General features: G+C 34.0%; 1 protein-coding gene across 9 annotated transcripts in view; it reads right to left on the bottom strand.

The window, feature by feature from the left end:
- LOC126764041 (protein unc-13 homolog 4B) overlaps nt 1-24,439 on the bottom strand; it is a 324,201-nt gene that overhangs the window by 108,192 nt on the left and 191,570 nt on the right. For 7 of the 9 annotated variants that reach the window (XM_050481773.1, XM_050481774.1, XM_050481768.1 and 4 more), the window contains 2 exons: nt 11,167-11,427; nt 10,929-11,098 (listed from right to left, as the gene is read on the bottom strand). The exons of the other annotated variants lie outside the window; for them this stretch is intronic. In XM_050481773.1, the coding sequence (XP_050337730.1) occupies nt 10,929-11,098; nt 11,167-11,427 (431 nt within the window). The remainder of the gene's footprint in view (nt 1-10,928; nt 11,099-11,166; nt 11,428-24,439) is intronic. 9 annotated transcript variants of the gene reach the window in all.

Here is a 24,439-nt window from a genome sequence, read left to right as displayed (position 1 = left end):
AAGCAAGAACATTTTTGTATGCGTGCACTCGGCACTTGCCGACCACTGGTCTACATGTTCGCAAGATAGTAATTTTTCTGCAGAATATATCGCAGATAAACAACATTGGATATCTGCCACCTATACACCAACGAATCTCTCCGCATCAGCAAGAAGCCTGGAGTTGCGATATTACTTTCCGCGAACTAGAGTCTGCATTACAAAATGCTAAAGGCAAAACACCAGGCTTTGATAGAGTATCCTACCCGATGCTTTCAAACTTACCTACAGCTGCTAAAGAAAGACTACTCTGCATGTACAACACAATTTTCCACAAAGGATCATACCCACAAACTGGCGAATAAACTATCGAACCCAACTACTTCTTACAGACCAATTTCCTTGCTATCCTGCTTAAGTAAAATTTTCGAAAAAATGATTGCTAGGCGACTTTCATGGTTTGCTACAAAAAATAATTTTATAAATCACAACCAAACGGCTTTCAAACACCAGCACAGTACAATGGATTCACTTATTCAACTCCAACAGTATGTATCTGACACTCTCTCCATCAAAAACCATGCCACTATCCGGGGCACTGATTTCGAGAAAGCTTTTGATCGCATAGGAATTCATGCAGTGCTGAGCCAATTAGCAGCTTGGAAGACAAGTCTAAAAGTTTTTAGAATAGTAAAAGCTTTAATGATCCTAAGAAAATTTCATGTTCACAGAAACAATGTTCTATCTAGTTTGCATCCTCTCAAAAATGGTATACCGCACGACGCTATTATTTATTGCAATATAAAAGATCCCCAAACAGCTAATAATATTATAAAGAAAATACTAACAGAGTTTAAGAAATGGGGCATGAAATCTGGTGCAACAATTTCCATTCCAAAATGTAAATTACTACATATTTGTAAAAAGACAAAATGTATATATCCACAGCTAGTTTTTGAAAATATTGTAATAGAATCCGTAAGCAATTTAAATATTTAAAAGTATATTTTGATAAAAGATTTAAGGTTCCACATAATTTAATATTTAACTAGTAAACGATCTTTTATTCATCCCAACGCTACAAGAGCTTTAATACTCGCTAAAATCATCAACGGTTTACATATTTTTGGATGATGCGCAAACTCTAATTTGAAACTTTTGGAACCTCCTTATAGTAGGGGAGCCCAAGAGGGGATTTTTGCAGTTACTTAAGCGTGTCAGAAAACTTTATGGGGAGAAACATTGGACTTTTGTATGTACCCCTACCAAATATGAGCCCTTAATATGGAGGCGTGCGTTGGGGGAAGTCCGTCAGATTAGAGAAAAAAAATCGATCCTTCGGGAAACTCGAGCGCGTAAGATTAAGAGATGGTAAATTAAATACATGAAGACGAGTGTATATTTCAATATTCTGACAGTTTGAGGGTGACTTAGAGAAATAGCAGGGTGACAAATTTGTAAAAAAAAACGTCACCTTGACATACTCGAGCGCGATAGATTTTTTTTTAATTTTAAAGATAATTCTGTCAGAATCACGAAAATCATATAATCTGACAGTTTCCGTGGGGCGATCCAGGTAAAATCGTCGAAAAAGGTCAAGTGTACTGATCACCATAGCGTGGTTGTTGTTAGTAGTCACTTGACAATTTTGTTTGTTTCTCACTCTCTCGTACAAAGTAACTGATACGTCTCAACCCTTCTCATTAAATGTGCGTAACTACGATGCTTGTAACTTACGTTGTTGTTAGTAGTCACTTGACAATTTTGTTTGTTTCTCACTCTCTCGTACAAAGTAACTGATACGTCTCAACCCTTCTCATTAAATGTGCGTAACTACGATGCTTGTAACTTACCACCCTGCCGATCAGAGCTACAACAGCATTTACTGCGAACGAAATATATTGCGTGTTTGTGGAGAAACGCTCACAATCGTATTCTTACGGAGTTGTCGCCTACAGATTACGGATGGAAAAACGTTGATGGAAAGTTGGAGCCGACTTGGTTTGTTGGAAACCAACTTCCTGAAGCGTACGAGGACATCGTCATAACACCTAAAATTTTAGGAGATACTTCTGATGCAGGTAAATCTTTTTTTGAAGACTATACTGTCATAAAAGAAGTAAGAAATTGTAAAGTTTCAAATTTTTTTTAATTACATAAATACAAAATTACGAGGAAGTTCAAGAAGTGGAAACCAACTTCGACGATGACTCGAATGACGAAAATTTACATGTTTTTTTTTAATTTTATTTTTTTCTATTTTCATAATAATAAATTATTAAATTTTCTATACATATATGTATATGTATACACTGTTTTCATTACATTCTGTAACAAAAACAAGAACCAAACAGAATTCTTCTACTTTTAAATCGTCAGATTAACGATATGCCTCTATATAATTGTCAGATTATCTTTTGGGAAGACTCTGACATCAAGTTCATCCCCCTGCATAAAAATCTGACGCGCTCGAGTATCTCAAGGTTACCTTGTTTTTTACAAGTTTTAAAATCAATAAATGACTTTTGGCCACGTCGAAATTGTCAGAAATTTAAATGGCACACTTTTTAGAGGTTCATTAACATTCGCTTTGAAAATCTGACACGCTCGAATAACTTTTTTTTTTTTTAACCTCTCATTACGGCCCTCAACCTTGAATTGATTGTCAGATTAATATATATCGACTATCAGAAATACAATGCGCGTATATACCATAAATGACTGACGCGCTTGAGTATTTTTATGTGACTGTTTTTTTTTACATTTTTGAAAATAATTACCAGCTCTTCTCCCCACTAAAATGGAAAACTTCACCTAAACTTTCTTTTTTTTTACGTTATCTTGACAATCTAGTAAGTCTTCATGACGCTCCAGTAACTGCAAATTTAGCACTCCAGGCTTCCCTACTATTATGCAGCGAGCCGTCGGAGCACAAAGGCTTTCCCTACATCACCTATTAAGTGTATCTTGGCGGAATGTGGCCTACCAACAATAAAGGAAAGGGTATACGAACGAACGATGCAACTAATTCCAAAACTGATATACTCTCCAAATGCCAGCTTACATAAAACCGTAATTTACGCGTCACGACATAAACAGAACTTCAGGCTAAAATCCACTTTACGCCGTTGTATCAAATACGGAAAAGACTTAAACATATAGTATATTCGCCCTCAAAGTACAAGAGGGTCAACAAACAGAAGGAATGGTTGTTAATAAAAGAAACTATTAACATGTTCCTTCACACCTTCAAAAAGAGTAACACCAGTAATTAAGTATTTCAGAAACTCGTCTTAGAGTTAATGAAAACCTATAAAGAAAACAATTGGACTGCAATCTACACAGACGGGTCCAAAGCGATAGCTTTTGCTCTCACCAAACCTAATGGAGAAGTTATAACAGACGGGATTCTTCCTTGTTATATTTACGGCCGAAGCTTTTACTGTTTTCAAAGCACTAAAATATGCGATACATAGCAAAGGCAAATTTGTTTCTTGCTCGGACAGCTTTTCTTGTCTATCTGCTGTTTGTAACATTCGCAACACTGCCTCACTTATTTTGAATATTCGTGACCTGTGCGTTTAATAAAGTCATAAAGTTGCACTACTCTGGGTACCAGGACATGTTGATATTATTGGTAATGAACATGCATACCACGCAGCTCGGTTTTTTGAATCAGCGCCAACTCTACAATATGAGCCACATGACAGAAACGACCTCTGTAATATGCTTGACCGCTACGTTCACGAAATTAAACACACGGAATGGAAACGTTTCGACCATCGGTACTCTACCTTCAATCCCACAAGGACAAAAGTTGTATATCCTAGGAATATATCTCACATACAAGCTACCATCTTCACACGTCTAAGGATTGTCCACACACAACTCACACATCAGCACCTTCTTACTGGTAAAGTAAACCATATTGCCCTCTCTGCGTAAGCACGCTATCACTTCATCACATCTTTAGCGAGTATTAGCCGAAAGCACAATTTTTTTCCAAACTACTATCAATAATTGTTAAAACTTCGTTTGCAAATATTATAAGCATTTATAATTTTATTACTGATTGTTACCTACAAAATAAAATATAACTTTATATTTGGCTGGTAACCTATGATATTTGTTTGTTCAGAGTCGATGGCCTAAATAGCTCGTACTCTTTTTTTTAAATTAGGTTTAATACTACTTTGTATATGTCTCCTAGTAAATAAATAAATAAATAAATTTTGTTTCAAAATTGGTACAACTTTTACCGAAACTCTTCAATCGATGAAAGAAGTTTATGGCTATGATTGCCTATCCCGTAGCAGAGTACACAAGTGGTTTCAACGTTTTCAAAGTGGTCGTGAGGACATAAATGACGATCAACATCTGGGCCAGTCAAAATCCGTGATCACCGGAAATTCCATCGAAGCTGTGAATAATTCATCAAAAACCAGCCGAAATCATCATTGAAATTCATGGAAATGGAATTGAACATCTCGAAAACATCGATTCCACGGTTTGTTCCGCACAAATTGACTGACGACCAAAAATTGCTCAGAATCCAGCATTCGAAGCTCAAAAAGGACAAATGAACACTTTAACCATTAACCACTCCCCGTATTCGCCTGATATGGCTCCGTGCGACTTCTTTCTTTTCGGAAAAATGCATTTGCCCATGAAAGGAAAGCGCTATGCAGACGTAGAGGCCATTTAAAAGGCTTCCACCGGCATACTGGCCTCCTTACCGGCCAACGAGTTACTCGTTCGACATGCTTTTGGACCGTGCAAAAAGCTGTATTGAAGCAGAAGGAGACTAATTTGAGTAAAATAAATTGATTTTACCGAAAAAAGCATTTGTTCTGATGTTTTTTTGTAAATCCTGTTAGTTGCAGTTACTAATTAAAGATAGGCAATAATTCCTACAGACATCTCGAGCTCAAACCACATCGCTCCATAGTCAACAAGACATCTTGTGACACTTCAACCCACAAGTATCTCCAATGGTGTGTTTCGTATGGCAATCTTTCGAGTGGCACACGCCTGAGTCTCCTCGCCCAAAAAAGGAAATAATGAGCAAATTTAAAGTGAAAACGATGCTCTTCCCGGCCCTCCAAAAAGGCCTGGTGCCACCGAAACACACCACTTCTTGCTAAAGCAACATCTGGGTAAGCCTGTTTGATCATATCAAACGTCTCTGTCGCAGATTTACAGAGTTTCACACAGAATTTAATCGCGTACCTCTACTCTAACGCTGCATTTTCAGCTTACACCACTCACAGAAGTACGTCGCGCGAAAATGTTTGTCCTGACTCTCCAGGTGCTCGAAGACAAAGGAATCCAGTCGGTGCGCGCACGCTCCGAAGTACAGTTGCGGCTGAAGAAAATCAGTCCTATTACTTTCCGAACATACAGGGTTTATGTTATGTTAGCTGACCATTTCGTCTTATTTAAGTTGTTGTCTTAACTAAGGTTAACTATTCCCCTCTTGAATCTCGAAGCATCCTCAATTCCACGAAATACCGCATTTTGTACATTAGAGCTTTGTTGAGCATATGTTAAAGAGGCGACAAATAGTATAGTTGTTTTAGCTTAAACTTTACAAAATTTTAAGCTTATTATTGCTAAATACAATTAATAGTTAATGTTATATGAGTGTTACAAAAAAATAAACTTATTCAAATTAAGGGGTCAGTAGGGTAATCTTTTTAAAATTTTTGTTTGTTTTTTTTTTTTTGCATTTTCTGTTCCCTTATACCTTTAGAAATAATGTAGAAAACCCCTTTACCGTTGGAAGGTTTCGAAAAAGGTCCAAAAATAATAATACTTCGACGTTCAGAGCGCTCGGAGTGCACACCTAAAACTTTAAACGCGTTTTTCTCAAAACATACTTTTTTAAACTGGCGGACATGATTCCGTTTGAACTACTCAACCAATTTGCTTAATTTTTTTAAATGTTTACAAAACGCCTGGCTATCATCCCAACTAGATTCATAATTTTTTATAATTTATTGGCAATGTTATAACAAAATTTGTGTAAAAAAACATGGGGAGAAAATTAAAAAAAAAGAAAGGTTAACCACTTTTTTTATTTATCAAAATTTTTTCATGATTCTAGTAGGAACCATTCACGTATTTTTTAAGAATAAATTGGGTTTTTGTGTTTCAGATGATCCAAACATGAGAAATCGTGTCCGCCAGTGAAAGAACGTACATATCTCATTCATTTAGCCATTTCTCCGACAGATGTCATCAAAAAATTCCGAACAAATTTGTTTATACACTCCACCATATACATACCTCATGATATGTAAACAAAGTTCTATTGTAGAATAAAAATTTCTGTTAAATAAAATGTCAAAAAAAACAGGCCAGATTACCCTACTGACCCCTTTAGATAAACAATAATTAGATTTTGACGTAAGACCATCGTGATAATTTAAAAAAATTATAAGCGGTTTATTTGGGCGCTTACATATTTTTCAAAAAATTCAGCGTCGCTGATTTTTAATTTTATATCTTTATGATTGTTTTTTGTATTTAGTTTGTTTTTGCAACTTTCAGTCTAGATATGAACAATTATTTTAAACGAAAACTAATTTTATCTATTTTCCTGCCATTAATTAGAACTGTCGTGCCAAGATCTTTTTTGACTATCTTTTCAATAAATATCTTATCTAATTTATTTTTACTCCTTTTGTTTTGCCGTATGAAAAACTTTTCTCCACAGACATATGTTTTAGCAGTTTTTCCTTGGTTGTTTCTTTACATAGTTTTTCTTTAGTTTCATATAATTTTACTTTTATTGATAACAGAATGAAAACTGCTATTGTATTTGTGCGTAGATAAAATAACAAGGTCAATAATATGTAGCATCTATTTCTTTCTGTACTTTTATACAGCGTGCAATTTCCAACAGCGTGGAGTGGAACCTTTCTATCTGGCCATTACTTTCCCTGTGAGTAGGAATGAAAAACTGGTTATAGAAAAGGTATCTCTGAGCATAACTTGAATTGCATTAGATTGAAAAGCTTCTTCCTTGTCGCAGAAAATGACTTTAGAGTTATTAAACACTAATAAGACTTCTAATAGGGCGTATCTAATATCAACTGTAGCTCTTGAAATAACGGGTTTAACTATTGCAAATTTGGAAAATCTATACACGTTAAAACAATTACGTGTATCCAAGTGGAGAATTTTGAGATTGGTGTTTTACCTATATATTTATTCTCCAAACAAATCTTCCAATTTGCTATTGTTGATTTCAATAATTTTTTTTTTATATTTGGAAAGTAGTATTCAAGAGAAATCCTGCGAAAGTTTTCGTGTAAGCTTCGATGTGCTCCATTGATATCAATTCCATTTGATCATCATTAGTACTCGTAATTAAATCAATTAGGAGAAGTTGAATGTGAATAAACTTTTCGCCAGGAAAAGCTGATATTATGCTATTTTGTATAAGTACTAGAGTGGTGGCGTTAGGGTTGATATGACTTTTTAGGCATTCTATAAGATTTTTAATAGTATCGAAATTAATTGTTTCACGTGTCAGTTTTTTAAAAATAATTTTGGTTTTTTTGCTAAGAGAATTAGACTTAGAAATCATTAATTGGTTTGTGAATTGGTTAAGAGGACAATTAACGGTTTTGATAAGGATTCTTGACTGGATTCTTCACTGTGCACAGTTTCATTTAGTGGAGTTTCATTTAAATTGTTGCAGAATTGTCTAGAAAGCGCATCGGCAACTTTGTTGTCATTGCATTTAAGTGTTTTTCAGACATTGCGTATATGAGCGGCTGATGGTCGGTAAAAATTTTTATATTTTTCACTCCATACAAATAATTACGAGAGCGCAAGTAGCTCTCTTTCGTGAGTAGCAAAATTTTGCACCATCTGTTGTAAGCTCGAAAGGTAGACTATAATTTGGGTATTGAAGTAAAACATCCTCTGGAGCTGATATTTCTTTTATTCGTTCAAAAGCTGAAGGGCTTGAGGGCTAAAGTCAACTCTTACCTTTCTTGAAAATCGTGAACCCACTTTTCCGTTTTCTCAGCAAAGGTAAGCTGACAAAGCCTTGAGTACAGCAGCATAGTTTTCTATGAAACGCCTGACAGTCCCGGAAATAAACATAATGCTCTAAGAGTTTACATAGGTTCATAATTAACAGTATCACGAATTTTATCTGGGCAAGTTCTAATACCTGTGTTAGAAACTAGAAACCCTATAGACCCCACTTAAATTGAAAAAAATCCGACTTTTTCAGGCGAGACTCTCATTTCTGCGTCCTCAAGGGTCTGAAGTATGTGGTTGATGTGCTTTAAATATGATTGTTCATCTCAGGAATAGATAATTATATCGTCGACGTAAACGTGAAAATATTTACCTAAAGCTTCATGTAAAACATCGTCAATGGCTCTTTGAAAAATACTGGGTGCGTTTCTTAACCTAAGGGGTAATCCACAGTATTCATATTGTTTATAATAAACGCTGTTCTTTGCCTGTCTCTTCACACATAAAGATTTGATGAAATTTTGACTTAATCCAATGTTGTAAAAAACTATGTTGGCTAGGGTTGCAGATGTACCCGGAATAGTGTATCGATTTGGAATAATAATAAATCTTAGCAAAATACTAATAAAATCAGAATGAATATATTCTCATTCAACTAGAAATCTTTTCTTTTTTATCCTGTGTCAATTTTGGTGTTATACTTTGAAATATCGGTTTTACGTTACCGTAATTGACCCGATTTTATCCGGCCAACGGCTGTTATTCCGACACTGTAGCATTTATTGGATCAGTGAGTTTCAGATTAAAGTTGTCATCTTAGCCGCAGCGTTGTTCCGCATCTGACCCGTGCTGGCATTGAGTCCATCTCAGGCCTGGAGAAATTTGTCAGCTGCGTTTGCTCTAGAAGGCTCCATCGTAACCTCGGTTAGGTTTAGCACCGTTCTTGAGATGAAATAAGCTCAGGATTTGAGACAAAGAGGGAGTAGATGCTGCGATGGCACCAATGCAATTTTAGCCTCTACGGCTGTGTAATCTGCACCCAGTTCACGCATTGCGCCGCCACTCCCGTTGTGTGGCCAACAAAGGACAGATCTTTTGAGTTTTGCAGGTTACAACGGAATTAGTAAACATCGCGAGGTCGTTTTATCAATAGCAACATCGATCGCAAGAATATTACCTTTGAATGTGAAGGCACAGCTATCCGGTTAGGCAATGTCGAGCTCGAAATAATTAATATATACACCCCCTCTGTCACATTTTGCCCAACGCGGTATCACCCGAACATAGATGCGATACTTCGTGGTGAAAACCATTTAGTTCTAGGCGCTTTTAACACGCATCACGATCATTAGCACTCCTGTCTGTAAAATGCTCGTAGGGAATAGACCTGATGGAGCAGTCAAACGATTCGGTTTACGCAAAATAAATTACGAAGCCCCCACCAGAATTATGGACACTTTTTATTTGCTTCCGATATTACCATCGCTAGTGGTGGTCTGATAAAGAACATAACCTGGCGATCTATGCTAACCCTCGCATCAGACCATCTGCCTATAATTATCTCGATCGAGAAACCTCCTGACTTTATTTCTGCGGACAACCGCACCATTATTAAACAAAAGGGGTAAATCACCTGAAGTCTTGTAACTTCTCCACCGGTGTAAATAAGCTTGGGACTACTGTTAAGGTCATGTCAAATCCGAAGAGATATTACGGCAAGGTTGAAATTTATTTGGGTGCCCATGCCTCCTCAGACTCAAAACTGTGTGCATGCTATTTTAGCTGGCAGTTCGCACTGCACCCTTCGACAGACAAGAACAAACGACGTGTAATCTGACGTATGCGCAAAATTCCAAGCGACTAAAATCATCTATTCTCAACCTGTAGCTGACTACTCTTCAAATACGCGATGTGTAGAAACTTGGAAGAGTAGTCCCACTGAAACCCGTCAATAAAAAGGAGTGTTATCGGCAAAGCGCAGAGCACTTTCACAGCACTTAGCGTCATAAACGCACAAATATTTCATGGCGGAAACCAAAAGTCCCCCTATAAGAGAAAAATCTTCATAGCGTTAGACCTGTTAAAAGCTTTTGACACACAAGACGAGATGAGACACATGAATACTATGTATACCTTTGATGTCGCAAATATGTCCAATCGGTCGATTCAACTTAGGTACGAACAACAATAAATGCCAGAATGTTCGAGGATCGACGTTTTGTTAATGATCTACTATAAAAGGGCTGCCCGGTTGTGCAGCAAGGGCAATTTTAGTTAGAGTGCTGCCGTGTAAAGAACAGTTGAGATATAAGTATGAAGTTGTAAATTCGAATAAAGAGTGGTAAAGCGTTAAGTTGTATGGTCGAATGTCGATACAATGTTCTGTAATATAGATCTCGCAATATTACCCGCTACACGTTCAATAAATATCGCGATCCTGGATCACGGGCAATATAATTTGAGAGATATCTTAATTAAATTAAGTAAGTTTCGTTTCATTATATGAATTAAACAAATATATATAAGTTCGTATTTCCGCTAGAGACATTATTTTATCAGTGTTAAACTTTTATCAGTGTAAATTTCGAAATTTACAGAACGGAAGCTAGCGAACCATTGTTGTGCTACACTAACTGATACAGCATCGTCTCCGTAAACTTCGCAAATTTCATTGGTAGCATATAGTGAATTTCTTCATTATTTTCACTCATTTTTGAACAGATGTAACTTTTTTTAATTTCCCCGAATTCAGTTTTTTTTTTGGTTAAATGACCAATAGCCATACACTAATTTTAATTATTCATTTTAATCTAGTTAAATTTAGGTCGAATTTATCAAACAATAAATGAACTATCTTAATTCAATTAGTTGGTAATAATTTGTAATATTACATAACATTTTCATGTGGCTAAATGTACTAAGTGAATAAAAAAATGTTTAGTCTTACTTACATTTTAAATATTTCGTCGTATAATGGAAATCGCGTTTTATGATGAACAGACGTTTTATATATTGGCATATTGACAAATCTGTTAGTCGGATAAAAATTAATCTTAACAAAAGAATCACATGATCCATTTTGATCCATAGGTACCAAGTTTCTCCCATTCAAAATGTGAAGCTGAAATATCATTAAATAATTTAACAAATTCAAAACAATAATTCACATGAAATTTAACTGTTATTTACCACTAATCCGGTTTGTGTAAAGTTAGTTTTTATTGTGAGTTGACCGAATTCCGACCTTGAAATTCCTTGTTGACATCCCAACAATTCCAAATAATACTGATGAATTAAATCAGAGGTCTCATAAGCATGTAAGTCCAAAGCCTTTTCAACTTCTCTCAATACTTCAATATCTGATGTTACTACGTTTCCAATCTTAAAACAAGATGTCATCACTAATAATGTTTGTTTTAAATTTTGGAAAAAAGATGGTGGCCGTCGTTTCTAAGGTAGAAAAATTGTCTGTTTGATTTTTCATACAAAACAATAACCAAATAATCAAAACAAGAAAGGACGGACTAAGGGGTACAACCAAACATTTTATACTCTTGCAACTTGCAAGAAGCAAAGCCAGGGAAATAGTTAAAGATGTAAAACTAATCATAGATATATGTAGAGTAAAGTCAGCCGGATGTTTGAAAATAGTGATATTAGTTATATAGGGGCTGACCAAGTTTTCACTCTAATTTATCTGCATATTTTAGGGACAAAGATACACTGTGGTGAATAAAACGCGCTCTTTCATTTTCATTGTTATAACTTACATATTGGCCGATGTATGCGATACAAAGTCACCCCGAAGTTCGAAAATCTTTAGATTACATACCATTATAAGAGAAGAAATCTCCATTAATTTCAGTTATGTCAACTATAAGTACCGGGATCTAAATACTCGGTCCCTAGGGGCTTGAACAGTTTTTATTGGATTTATAAGTTTTATCTCATTATATTAATTGTTCTTGATTTGTGTACCGAAAATTGAACGAATCAAGTGGAATTTAAAATTGTACTTTATGGGAAAAGGCGTGATTGTTGTCCAATTTCGTCCATTTTCACAATGTGACATAAGATAAAAACCTTACCACTTAAAATTTTCAAGTGTGCATATTTGGCATGTTATTTACCAGAAATATTAAAAATGTAAAACAAAACACATTCAGCTATACGTAGAGAAAATCATTTGGAAGTGAGTGAGCTTTATAAAACTGATATTTTTAATTTTTTTTAAATTTACTTCATACATTATTGTTTACTTTTATATTTGTTTAATTGAAACACGACGTTTAATCGCTTTATTATTTTAAAAACAATAAAATCTACCGATTTTGTATAACCACAGAGCTAGTTTGTGTTTTACACATTAAACGCAATAAATTAAAAATTATAATTATATTTAGGCAATATAATTTAGTTAACGTATGCTTACTAAAAACATAAAAAAAATAAAATTGAAAAAAAAAATCCCGAACGAACGGACGGACGGCCGAACAGACAGACAGTCAACCGGATTTCAACTTTTCTCGTCATCCTGATTTTTTATTTATATATATATATCCCTATATATATCTCGTTTAGATTTAGGCGATACGTACAACCCTTAGGTGAACAAAACTATAATACACTGTAGCAACTGGTTGCAAGAGTATAAAAAGGTAAAATCAAATGAGTTCCGAGGGTACTGAAGATAGACAATCGTGTATTTTAATGAAGTGTCATCATACTCTATTGTATGCAAAGAAGAAAATAGAGAAATTGCAAATCGAAAACAAGCAATAATAAGATAATCAAAAATAAGTAAAACCAAATGAGTTCCAAGGATACTGGAGACAGTCAATAGACAGGCCGCAAACATAGGGAGTAGATAAATGGCGAAACGAAGACAAAACTAATATTCTAATTAAATAATCGTGGAAAAAAGTTGATTAGTGTTTTGTACATATAACATAATTATTATATCGATTAAGCTTATAAGAAAAATTAAATTAACATGGAAATATCAATTTTTGCCTAATAAAATAATAATATTAAAACGACTGTCCTCTGCACAATGTATAAGAAATAAAAGGAGTGCAGATATCAGTAGTGACCATTACTTTCTGTTGGCAGAACTAAAGTTAAAATAACAATTTATCAAAAGACCTTCTTTACATGCAGTTGAGTGAGACAGGGATGCGTCTTGTTGCAATTATTATTATTATTCATGACGGCTTAATTACGGACATAAAGCTTATTTTTAATGTAAACTAGGAGACCTGATGTATGCTACGTTAGCAGTAAACAAAAAAGATTTAGAACTAAAACTCTCCATCTTAGTAAATGAATCTTAAAAGTTGGCTTAATATGGCAAAAGCTGACAAGGTGACAAAGCCAAAAGCACTAAGAATAAATGCCAGTAATATAGTACTTCCTCTTTCAGCATTAATTGCGCGGCTTAAGGGGCTATACCAGTGTGACACTTTAAAAAAAAATTTATTTGCTTTTTAGATAGCTTATATTTTCATAAATATCCAAATAGTTTTTGAATGGCAGCGTTCTAAAGAGGAACCGCTCGGAGGTGTAAACATACATACATATACTTATAAGTGAAACTTTAAACGCGTTTTTCTCGAAACGAAATTTTTCAAAATTGCTGGCTTCATAACTCAACGAGATACAGAGTATTGTTGAATACAATGACATCTTTAAGTTTAATAAACTTTCCAAATTTTTTTGTTTCAGCTACTCATTCGGCCGGAATCATGCCAGCAGTTGGGGCACTTTTTTTTGGCCCCTCCGAAGACAGCCCTTAACTCCGTTATTTTTATACATTTCTGTAAAAAGAAAATCTTAAAATATAGCTGAAAATATACTTTATTACGTTCAAAGAAGTTCGAAAGCGTACCAGCTTTTAAAAAATCACGAAAATCGCCTAATTTTTCATGCGTCACACTGGTATAGCCCCTTAACAATTTGAGTACCTATTAGGAGGTGGCTATATACGCACGAACATTGATAACAGAGTTCATAAAGCCAAATCTAGTTTTGCTAAGCTATCGAATGTTTGGAAAGAGTCATGTAGAATATTAAGATTAAAATATTTAATGTCTGCGTGAGTCTTGCCTTTTGTATGTTTGTGAAACTTGGTTACTGGAGTTACTATAAGTAAACTTCAAGCATTTGTTTATTGTTGTCTTGGAAGGATAATGAAGGTGAAAATTCAACGATCACTTATGGATATTTACAGACCATCATAATATTGAAAAGCCGATTATAAGGTGCAAGTATTGATGGTTTGAACGTTGTAGATTAATTTAATTTAGAGATAATACTTTATAAATTCTGGATTTCGTAGTAACGGACCGATTTTGCGCCTATAGGATAACGACATTTTCCATAAGTCTTGAGATTCAATTTCCTCATAAAAATTATTATTTACAGACCATCATAATATTGAAAAGCCGATTATAAGGTGCAAGTATTGATGGTTTGAACGTTGTAGATTAATTTAATTTAGAGATAATACTTTATAAATTCTGGATTTCGTAGTAACGGACCGATTTTGCGCCTATAGGATAACGACATTTTCCATAAGTCTTGAGATTCAATTTCCTCATAAAAATTAGGGTGCATATCGATATATCCAATAAGTTTCATATGCTAGAAAAAGAAGTTTCGAAAAATTTCGAAAAAAGTGGTTATAGTTGTTCATGCTTTTAGCAAATAAGAAGCCGATAGGAAATAAAAATAATGGAATAAAAAAGTTATATAATGCCAATCGAGAGGTTTAGTGAAAATCTGTTTAAGGACAAAAGCACAATCCGACAAATATTTCGGTAATTAAGCTATAATCAGACAGTCTTTCACCATTTAATTAAACTATAATCAGGCAGAGTTCACCAAACTACACAAAGTTGTGCCCTATGTAATTAAGTTCGCATACAATAAACTAAAAACCCATTGATTAGTTTAAACAACAAATACCTTTGGTTTGTACATTTAAAATGTATGAGTTAATGGAAATTATCAGTAGTAAAAGTAACCTGAAGATGGTACTTCTTTTTCTTAATTGGCGTAGACACCGCTTACGCGATTATAGCCAAGTTAACAACAGCGCGCCAGTCGTTTCTTATTTTCGCTACGTGGCACAGTGGCACCGCTCCATACATTTCTTGGAAAGAAATAGAAGGAGTGGTCGTACAACAATGAAACTTTGCAGAAACACTTCTCTGGACTAAATTAAGAAATTTTGAAAAAATCTTGGAAAACCGCCCACTGCCACACCCACCTCCCATATAACTGTAATTGCCAAAATTTTTATTTTTGGACCTATGGACTTGAAATTCGGGACACTTCTTAATTGAGTTCTCCTGATGAAAAAAAATTAAACTTAAACGCAAAGTGACGTTATTTATACCTTTACCTTGATAAAAACCCAATATAATATGCAATGTTTTAATTGACTATGTAAGGCGAAAAAGTTGTGTTAGTTTTTATTTGTAATATTATGCAAGCACCATATATTTAACAATGGGATCTAGTTCTAAGGAAATTTTGTTCGAATGACGCCTTAAGCTACTTATGTAAGGATCCGAAGTTATACGAAGTCTGTTGAAGACATCAGTATTTGTGGAAATTAAAATCGATATTACTAAAAGGGACGGTAATTGGCGGTTTTTTTTTTTTTTTTAATTGAAAGTACAGACTCGGAGCAAGGCAAAGCACATAAAGTTTTTTTCCATCATTCCATTTTAGTATAATTTTTGAAAAATTATAAAAATTAGCTTACTTTGCCAATTTCAATAAATTTTTTTTTTATAAACAAGTAGGTGCTATATTTTCACTAAAAAATAAAAGAAAAGCCATAGCTACATATAAACTTACACACAAAAAAAATTCTTTATTTGGACAATAATTTTAATCTGATTTTATTGAATAACTTTCCGTCGACTTCTGTTAGTTTTTCTAACTATAAAATTTCACTTTTTATAAAAAACCTTGTCGAATTTTTCTTATCCAAATATTTATTTACAAAAAAAATCATTAAAGTTTTGAAATTGGAAAGTGGAAAAATCCTATTTTTTCCGCCGAAGTGCCACTGTGCGTGGCGCCAATTGGATATTCCAAGCGTAGCCAGCTCCTTCTCCACCTGGTCCGTCCAACGCAGTGGAGGTCTTTCTCTTCCTCTGCTTCCCCCGTCGGGTACTGCGCCGAATACTTTCCGAACTGGAGTGTTTTCGTCCATCCGGACAACATGATCTAGCCAGCGTAGCCGCTGTCTTTTAATTCGCTGAACTATGTCAATGTCGTCGTATATCTCGTACAGCTTATCGTTCCATCGAATGCGATATTCGCCGTGGCCAATGCGCAAAGGACCATAAATCTTTCGCAGAATTTTTTTCTCGAAAACTCGTAACGTCAGCTCATCAGTTATTGTCATCGTCCAGGCCTCTGCACCATATAACAGGACGGGAATTATGAGTGATTGAAGATGGTACAGTGGAGCATTTATTGACTATTCAATCGAGATGGTAATCATAATTTATTGCAGATGTTGGATGAAATTCAAGGATCTTTTCAAACTTTGAAACCAAATTTTCCTTAGCAAGACTTTTCCCAATGGATGTGATAACCTAACCTAATATGTAGTATTTGATATAGGAATTGTATATCGAATGGGTACACTCAAAATCATACAGTAGAAATTCGATAATCCGACTACTCTATAATCCGGAAATCCAGTAATCCGAAGGGTTATATTCTTACTACTGGCTATTCTGTAGTCCGAATTAATTGCAACTCTATAATCCGAATTGTATGATGTGCTCATATAATTAATGGAATGAAATGATTAACGGGAATTTATCGCTTTTTAACAGCATAGCTTTCATAAATGAAAGAGGGAATGCATATTTTGTCATTGTGTATCAGTTTTGCAAGTGATCAGTCGCAAAATGAATAATAAAAAACGTGCTCATAAAACTTTGTGTTTATTAGATAAAAAAAATAAAAGATGAAATAAAAAAAGGCAAATCTAATAAAGAATTAGCCAACAAATACGGAGTAGGACGTTCGACTATTTCTGATATAAAAAGAAAAGGTTATAAGCTTAAGAGGTTTGTATGCATAACTGTTACAATTATCTAGTTTGCAAGTTTTAATTTTTTATACATTTGTTTTAAAGAGTATCGGAAAATGCAAGCGCTAAAAATCTAAAACTGCGTCAAACTTTAAGAGAAGGTGAGTTTCCAGAGTTTGAAGAACGCCTATACTCTTGGTTTTTAAAGCAGCGGGAACTTCAAAAGATACTTTCACGTGAAATTTTATGCAAAAAGGCCAAACAAATGTTTAAAGATAGGTATGGCAGTGGAAAAAATATTTAATGCGTCATATGGATGGTATCAAAAATTTAAGAAGAGATATAATATCCGTTGTTTAAGATTTGTGGCGAAAAACTATTCGCACAAGATGATTTAGTACCTGCATTTATACGGCAGTTGAAAGAACTTCAATCATCAGAAGACTTATGCGACACACAAATTTATAACGCAGATGAGTCGGCCCATTTTTGGAAATTACTTCCTAGTCAAACTTTGGTACATGCTAAGGAAAGATCTGCGCCAGGAAGAAAAATGTCTAAAAAACGGGTTACTTTTCTTTGCTGTGCAAATAAGACTGGAGATCACTAATTGCGGATTATGGTTGTAGGAAAATCAAAAAAGCCGCGTTCTTTCAAAAATCTTCCTCCAGTAGAGTACTACGCATCTAAGAATTGTTGGATGACTTCATATATTTTTTCGCAATGGTTTCAGAATTCTTTTGTTCCATAAGTTAAACAATACCAAACTGAAAACAATCTGGACCAAAGATCGTTACTAATAATAGATAACGCTCCATGTCATCCTACTGAACTTGCTTATGAAAATTACAAATGTTTATAATTGCACCAGTTTAATTCAACCTATGGACCAGAACGCCATTCGAATAACCAAAGAGATCGCTTTTATGTCATATAATGGGAGGAGGTGGAGATTACGATAAGTCTTTGAAGTCTTTTACGTTAAAGGATGCATGTATTTTCCTCAAACATGCATGGAACAAAGTTCGAGAGGAAGTTTTAAAAAAGTGCTGGTCAAAAATTTCTCATGAAAATACCATCTCTCAAGATGATATTCCTTTGGCTACTCTTCGACAAAATATAATGCCTTCTATAATAAAATGTAAAACTGAAGCAACGAATTTTATGAGAGATCTTGTTGAAATTTGTATGAATATAAATGTAAGTAATGATAATTTGAATGAATGGATCGAAGAAACTACGAAAGTGATATTGCAGACGATATTCTAACGTTGTCAGATCCTGATGAACCGGAAGTAAATGTTGAAAAAGACGAGCAAATCTCAAACGCTGAAGCAGTTGGAAATTTAAAAAAGATTATTCTATGGGCACAGCAGATATTGAGCAAGAGAAAATATTATTTTTAAGGGATTTGCGAGATGAAGCGCTGGAGCTTTGCACAAAAAATGTTAAGCAAACAAATATAAAAGATTTCTTTAAATCGTAAAAAGAAACTTAATTTTTTGTAACTTCTCAAAGTAAATATATGCATATAATTAAGAGTTAAATGTTTGTTTTATTATTAATAAATGAATTCATGTTTGGTTTTTTATTTAAATTTAGCATTTTTCTTATACACCTTCACATATAAAAAATAGTCCAATAATCCGAATAATTCAGTAATTCGAATCGGGTCTGCAATCAATTATTCGGATTATCGAATTTCTACTGTATGTAAATTTGGATATTTGAAAAGACACTCATATCACATAACATAGATAACATACAAATTGCAATTAAAAACAACCAAAAGCATACAAACATACACATACATATTCATATACATATACAGTCAAACCTTTATAAGCGAGAGTTCAAGGGAGCACAATCTTATTCTCGCTTAAAAAGGTTTCTCACTAAAAGCGCCCATACACGAGCACACAAGTGCGTTCGATCGGTATGTGTGCGCTTGCGGTTTATCGTGTATGGGCTTGTTCGCGTACCGATCCATGTTCGCGAAAATGTTTGATTTTTTACGATCGGTGCGCGAACATGTTTATCGTGTATGGCGTTGTCGGCGCACAAAATCTCATTTCTCTCGTGTCGCCGAACAGTGAAGATCGCGGACAATGGCAAGAGTTAAGGGGAGAGCCTGCTTTCGAGGCTTCAAAAATCGATTTTTTTGAGGATTTTTTTGGGAGGGAAACAAATTATTGATTCAAGCGAAATTTCTAGGCTTTATAGTTATATATTTGAACATCTTTCACAAATTTTTTGGATACGAAATCTTTGATATTCTGCCTTTGGGAAGCAATTGCCCGATGCATCTCGCATGTGCATTTTTCGGACGGCGGGCAGGATGCAGGTCGCAATTTCTATCGGAAACCAAAAATTCAAAGAGATTCATATTTTTTATTAATTTATCTTCTAGTTAAACTAATTCAAAAAAAGTGTAAAATTTAAAATTTTATTAAAAATTGAATAAATAGTGGCTTTTGACCAAAAAATGTTGCTTTATGCTGTTTAAAAATATGTTAAAACTTGACTTTTCTTAATATTTTTTTAGTTTAAATATAAGATAATTTTATGTCAATGATAATAAACTTTGCCCTAATTCCATACGACGTTTAGTGTTTTTTCTATCCTGCCCGCCAATTAAGAATAATCGTAAAAATGAAAAACCGAGAAATCACGCTTCAAAGTTTTCGCTTTTTGCCTAAGCGCTGATATATGTATATACATACATAGTGTAAGAAAAATAAAAGTTGGAATAACTTATTAACGAAATTCCATGAAATAGATAAAAATGCTACATTAGAAATAAATTCCAAGAAATGTTCCGCTTGCCTGTCGCACATGTTAACTCTGTGAAGAACGGACGCAAAATGGATTTGTGTGTCGTGTATGGGCAAACGAATTCATACCGATCGAACGCACTTGTGTGCTCGTGTATGGGCACTATAACCCAAGTTTCTCGCTAATGCACGTATGTACATGTGTAGTGTTTCTCTCTTATAGAGGTACGCAGCAATAACAAGTCACAGCAAGTACGAATGTAGTAAATATGTACATATGTAATATGATAAAATTATGTGCATGATATGCACAACATACATATGTACATATTATCTATGTACATACATATTTTTAAATGCTTACGAAAACAAAACAAAAATTCATGCACTATGTAATTTTAATTTTATTAAGAACTTATTTACACTTAAAAAAATCCGTCAATTTCGTTTGGGTTTGTGTTTTAGTATTTTGAATGCTTTTCTCTAGCTCATAAATATTGTCGAATATTCCTTGATCAACAACCGCCGTGTATTCAAAGTACTGATGGACCGTCTCCAACGCACTTAAAGCTAGCTTTATTGGAATGATCTTTATTTCTGTTTCGGAAATCTGTGCCTCGTCTTCACTGTCATTCCAAGCAAAACAGGTGTCCACACAATTCATAACGATATCGTCGTCGGTTTGTTCTCCAGCGGTAGTTACGTCGTCGTCAATTTGAACGAAATCTTCGAAGCTCGGCATTAACATATTGGATTCGTGAGACACAAGCTTAGACCATTCCTCTTTGTTAGGTCCAACTTTAACATCATTTTCCTCTGGCATTTCATGTTTATCTGTACTTTTCCAAAACTCAGCTTTCTTGAAGCAGTTTTTAACAGTTACGTCACTTACTAAGTACCATGCTTTTCTAGCAAATTTCATAGCTAGAAGTAAGTTAATGTCAGGACTACTGTTTTCTTCCAGACTCTTAAGAACATGTTTAACGACTTCTCTTTGATAAAAGCGTTTAAAAGTGTGAATGATACCTTGATCTAATGGTTGTAGTTTACTAGTGTTGTTAGCAAGTAAAAACATTACTTTTACGTTACAAGTAAATCCGTATGGGCAGCTCAGTTGTCAATGAATAACAGAATTTTTTTTCGTTTTATCTTCATTTCTCTGTCAACTTTTTTCAGCCAATCTTTAAATAATGTCTTGGTCATCCAAGCCTTTGTATTGTTGGCATAATCAACGGGAAGAGTCTTGACACCTTTAGGTCGCTTTGATTTCCCGATGATGAGAAGTGGAAGTTTGTCCGTACCACTCATGTTTACACACTGGAGAAGTGTAAGGCGTTCCTTACTTTGTTTTCCTCCATAGCATTTTTCGCCTTTAAACGTAAATGTTTTGTCCGGAAGGCACTTAAAAAACAAAGCAGTTTCATCCGCGTTGTAAATATCGTCTAGCTCATACCCTTCTAAAAGATTTGGCAGATCTTCAGTCCAGTGGTTGCATACACCTTGGTCCACAGATTTACATTCCCCAGCTGCTTTTTTGAAAGCTATATCATGACGTCTTTTAAAACCCTCTAACCAGCCGTTGCTAGCAGAAAAGTTCTGGATTCCCAGTTTTGTAGCAAACTCTTTTGATTTTTCTTTAACAAAGATTTTTATCGAGAGTTTGTTTTATCCATTCCAAAAGGCACTTCTCGATATTGGGAAATTCGGAAACTCTGCTCCTCTTAATATTTACATGTCCATCAGAACACTCAGACTTCATAAAGTCTTTTGATTTTATAATTTTATAATAGGTGGATTCTGGTAAATTAAACTCACTCTGAATTTCATTCCGAGATTTTTCGGATTCAAACGCATTCACTATTTTAAGTTTATTGCTTAATGACAGTACTTTGATTTTTCGTTTTGATATGATGCAGAGCAGAACTTTCCTTTGCAATTGATAACTATAAACTGAGTAAGTCCGACAAACAGGACGGTACACAGGCACACGTGTGCATTCGAAAGGAATGCCATAGAGTAACAACATTTTTAGTTCCACGAAATAGAATAGGTACAATATTGATGAGAAAACAATAGAAAACAATGGTCGGAAGTTTCACAAAAGTTAAGAATGAGTCATAAAATTGCAGATGTTAAACTTGTAAATAAAGTTCGTCTCTCGCTTATAGAGACCAGATAAGTAGCAGTCTCACTTACGGAGGTCTATGAGGTAAAAACGACTCTCTCTTACAAAGGTTTTTGTTTCTCACTAATAGAGGTTTTGGAAGCTTAAAATTACGGGACCTGGCTATTACTCTCACTTATAGAGTTTTCTCACTAATCCAGTTCTCACTTATCCAGGTTTGACTGTACTTAAGATAGATTTAAAAATTATATATAAACACAAGAAATACCAAATAAAAATCTAATAAATTCTCAGTTATTGCAAACTATTATTGTTATTATTATAATTATAATTTTATAAGCTATTTTTAGTTTGCTTTAAATATAAACGTTAAGGTGTAGTGTTTACTGCCTTTTGTTTTATGCAAAAATCTGATTTATTTGTTTTGCATGATAAATATGACGTTCTGAAAATATTTTTAGTATAATCTTTATATATAAAAATTACGTGTCACGTTGTTTGTCCGCGATGGACGAATAAATTACTGGACCGATTTTAGTAAAATTTAGCACACTGTGTCCAATTAGAACCAACTTAGAAGATAGGATAGTAAAAACAATCCATAAATAAACAACTGGTTGCAAACGTATACAAATACAGTGATGGCTCTTTTAATTGAACCCTCTATTAAGCGGACATTTCCATTAACCGTGCACATTGGCCGGTCTCACTATTTTTTGATGTTTATTAAGTACTATTTATTAAGCGAACAACCTGGACAGAAAGGCTGGTAATCAGACATTGAGAAACCAGCTTCAAATTCGTCATTTTTTGTAATGAAATTTGTTTGTATAAATAAATTCAAAATTAAACCTCAAGTACAATCCCTTTGATTCTTATACCAACAAAAATTTGTAAACAAAATTTTCACTGTATTAAATAGTTTATTATATGAATAATCGTATAAAATGTATATCACAGCAACGCGTGGCCGGATTCATTAGTATAATATATTTTTGCACATGTTTAATATAATGGAATTTAAAGTATTTTTAACCGCGTTAATATCGGACAGTTGCTTCTGAGTTGGGACAGCCTTACAACCTTCCATATTTTTGTCAATTCTACAAATGAAAAAAATGTATGGTTTTGATGAGAAGCTTTTAAAAGTTAGCAGTTATTCCTGTTCAAATCTAATTAAAATTTTGTTTGTTCATGTCCATCGCTTTGAAAACTTACTATTTTAATCAAGTATTAAATCAATAAATTCGATTTGTATATCCTTGACGTAGATGTTTTACTCTTCCATTTACTTTCACCGTCAAACTGTACCGATATCTGGCAATTTGGCGACATCATTGTTTTGGAGGGCTTGTGTAAATAGCATATTTTGTAGACCGTAAGTCTGGATTGCCGACCGAGCCATTCAAATAAGGTGGCGAAGTACTTATAAGGAGCATTCATCAGCTTCTTTGTATAACACAAGGTGCGTTCCAAAGTAAACAGGATTAAAAAAAAAACAGAACAAATGGTTTTTTCGGCAAAATCAATTTATTTTATTTAACATAGTCTCCTTCTGCTTCAATACAGCTTTTTGCACAGTTCAAAAGCATATCGAACGAGTGTTTTAGCCTCAATATGTACTTATATACAGTAATAAGCCTTTGCATTGTTTACATACTACATATACTCAACTCTAGAAAATATTAGGGTGTTGTGTAACACGTTTCTTTGCTACTTTCATGGTAATCAGGGTGTTGTGTTAGCATTGAAGCTACATATGAATTTAAAATTTTGATGAGCAACACTTTAAAAGATATTTAATAATGCAAGTGTTTAGGTTGTTTAAGTGATTATATTGAATTACTTTGCATATATGTTCAATTTTATTGGGAAATTATTTGTTGTTTAATGTTAAATCAGATGTTTTTTTGTGCAATTTTTAAACACGCTTCAAGTATTTCTAAATGTTTGCATGCAATGGGATACAATCCTGGGTGGTAATTTGTCGTTTGACATATACAAATTGACAAATCGTTAGCCGTTATATGAAAACATCAATTGGAAATTGAGTTTGAATAGAATACATATATTATAATCCATATTAGTGTTGTAGTGTTAGTAGTGTATAAATATATTTGAAATATGTCGAAGCTTTTTGCGGGAGCTGAATCCTTTTACAAATTCCCATTGGAACGAGATTCAGCATCTATAGTAGGAGCTTAGGAATCTTTATTAATTATTACATTGTTTTGTGCAATGTTTTTGTTTATATAATTTTTATTTAAATTTTTATGTAAATTTTTAATAAATAAATAAACAAAAATATTTTTGATGATAATAAAATTCGTTTAATTTCATTGGAATAAAGAGTACGTGAGAAAAACATATGCCAATAAATTAAATAATCTGAAAACAATTATATTTATATACTTTTGTGCAATTTCACAAATAAAGAAATAAATATTGTACCTTTTCTATCTGTTTTATCGTAAATAGTATACGGATGAGAACTAGAACGAT

This window comes from Bactrocera neohumeralis, unplaced genomic scaffold, assembly GCF_024586455.1.
Source record: "Bactrocera neohumeralis isolate Rockhampton unplaced genomic scaffold, APGP_CSIRO_Bneo_wtdbg2-racon-allhic-juicebox.fasta_v2 cluster09, whole genome shotgun sequence".
NCBI lineage: Eukaryota > Metazoa > Arthropoda > Insecta > Diptera > Tephritidae > Bactrocera > Bactrocera neohumeralis.
The sequence above is the reverse complement of the archived record's forward strand: the minus strand, read 5'-3'. Positions and strand labels throughout refer to the sequence as shown.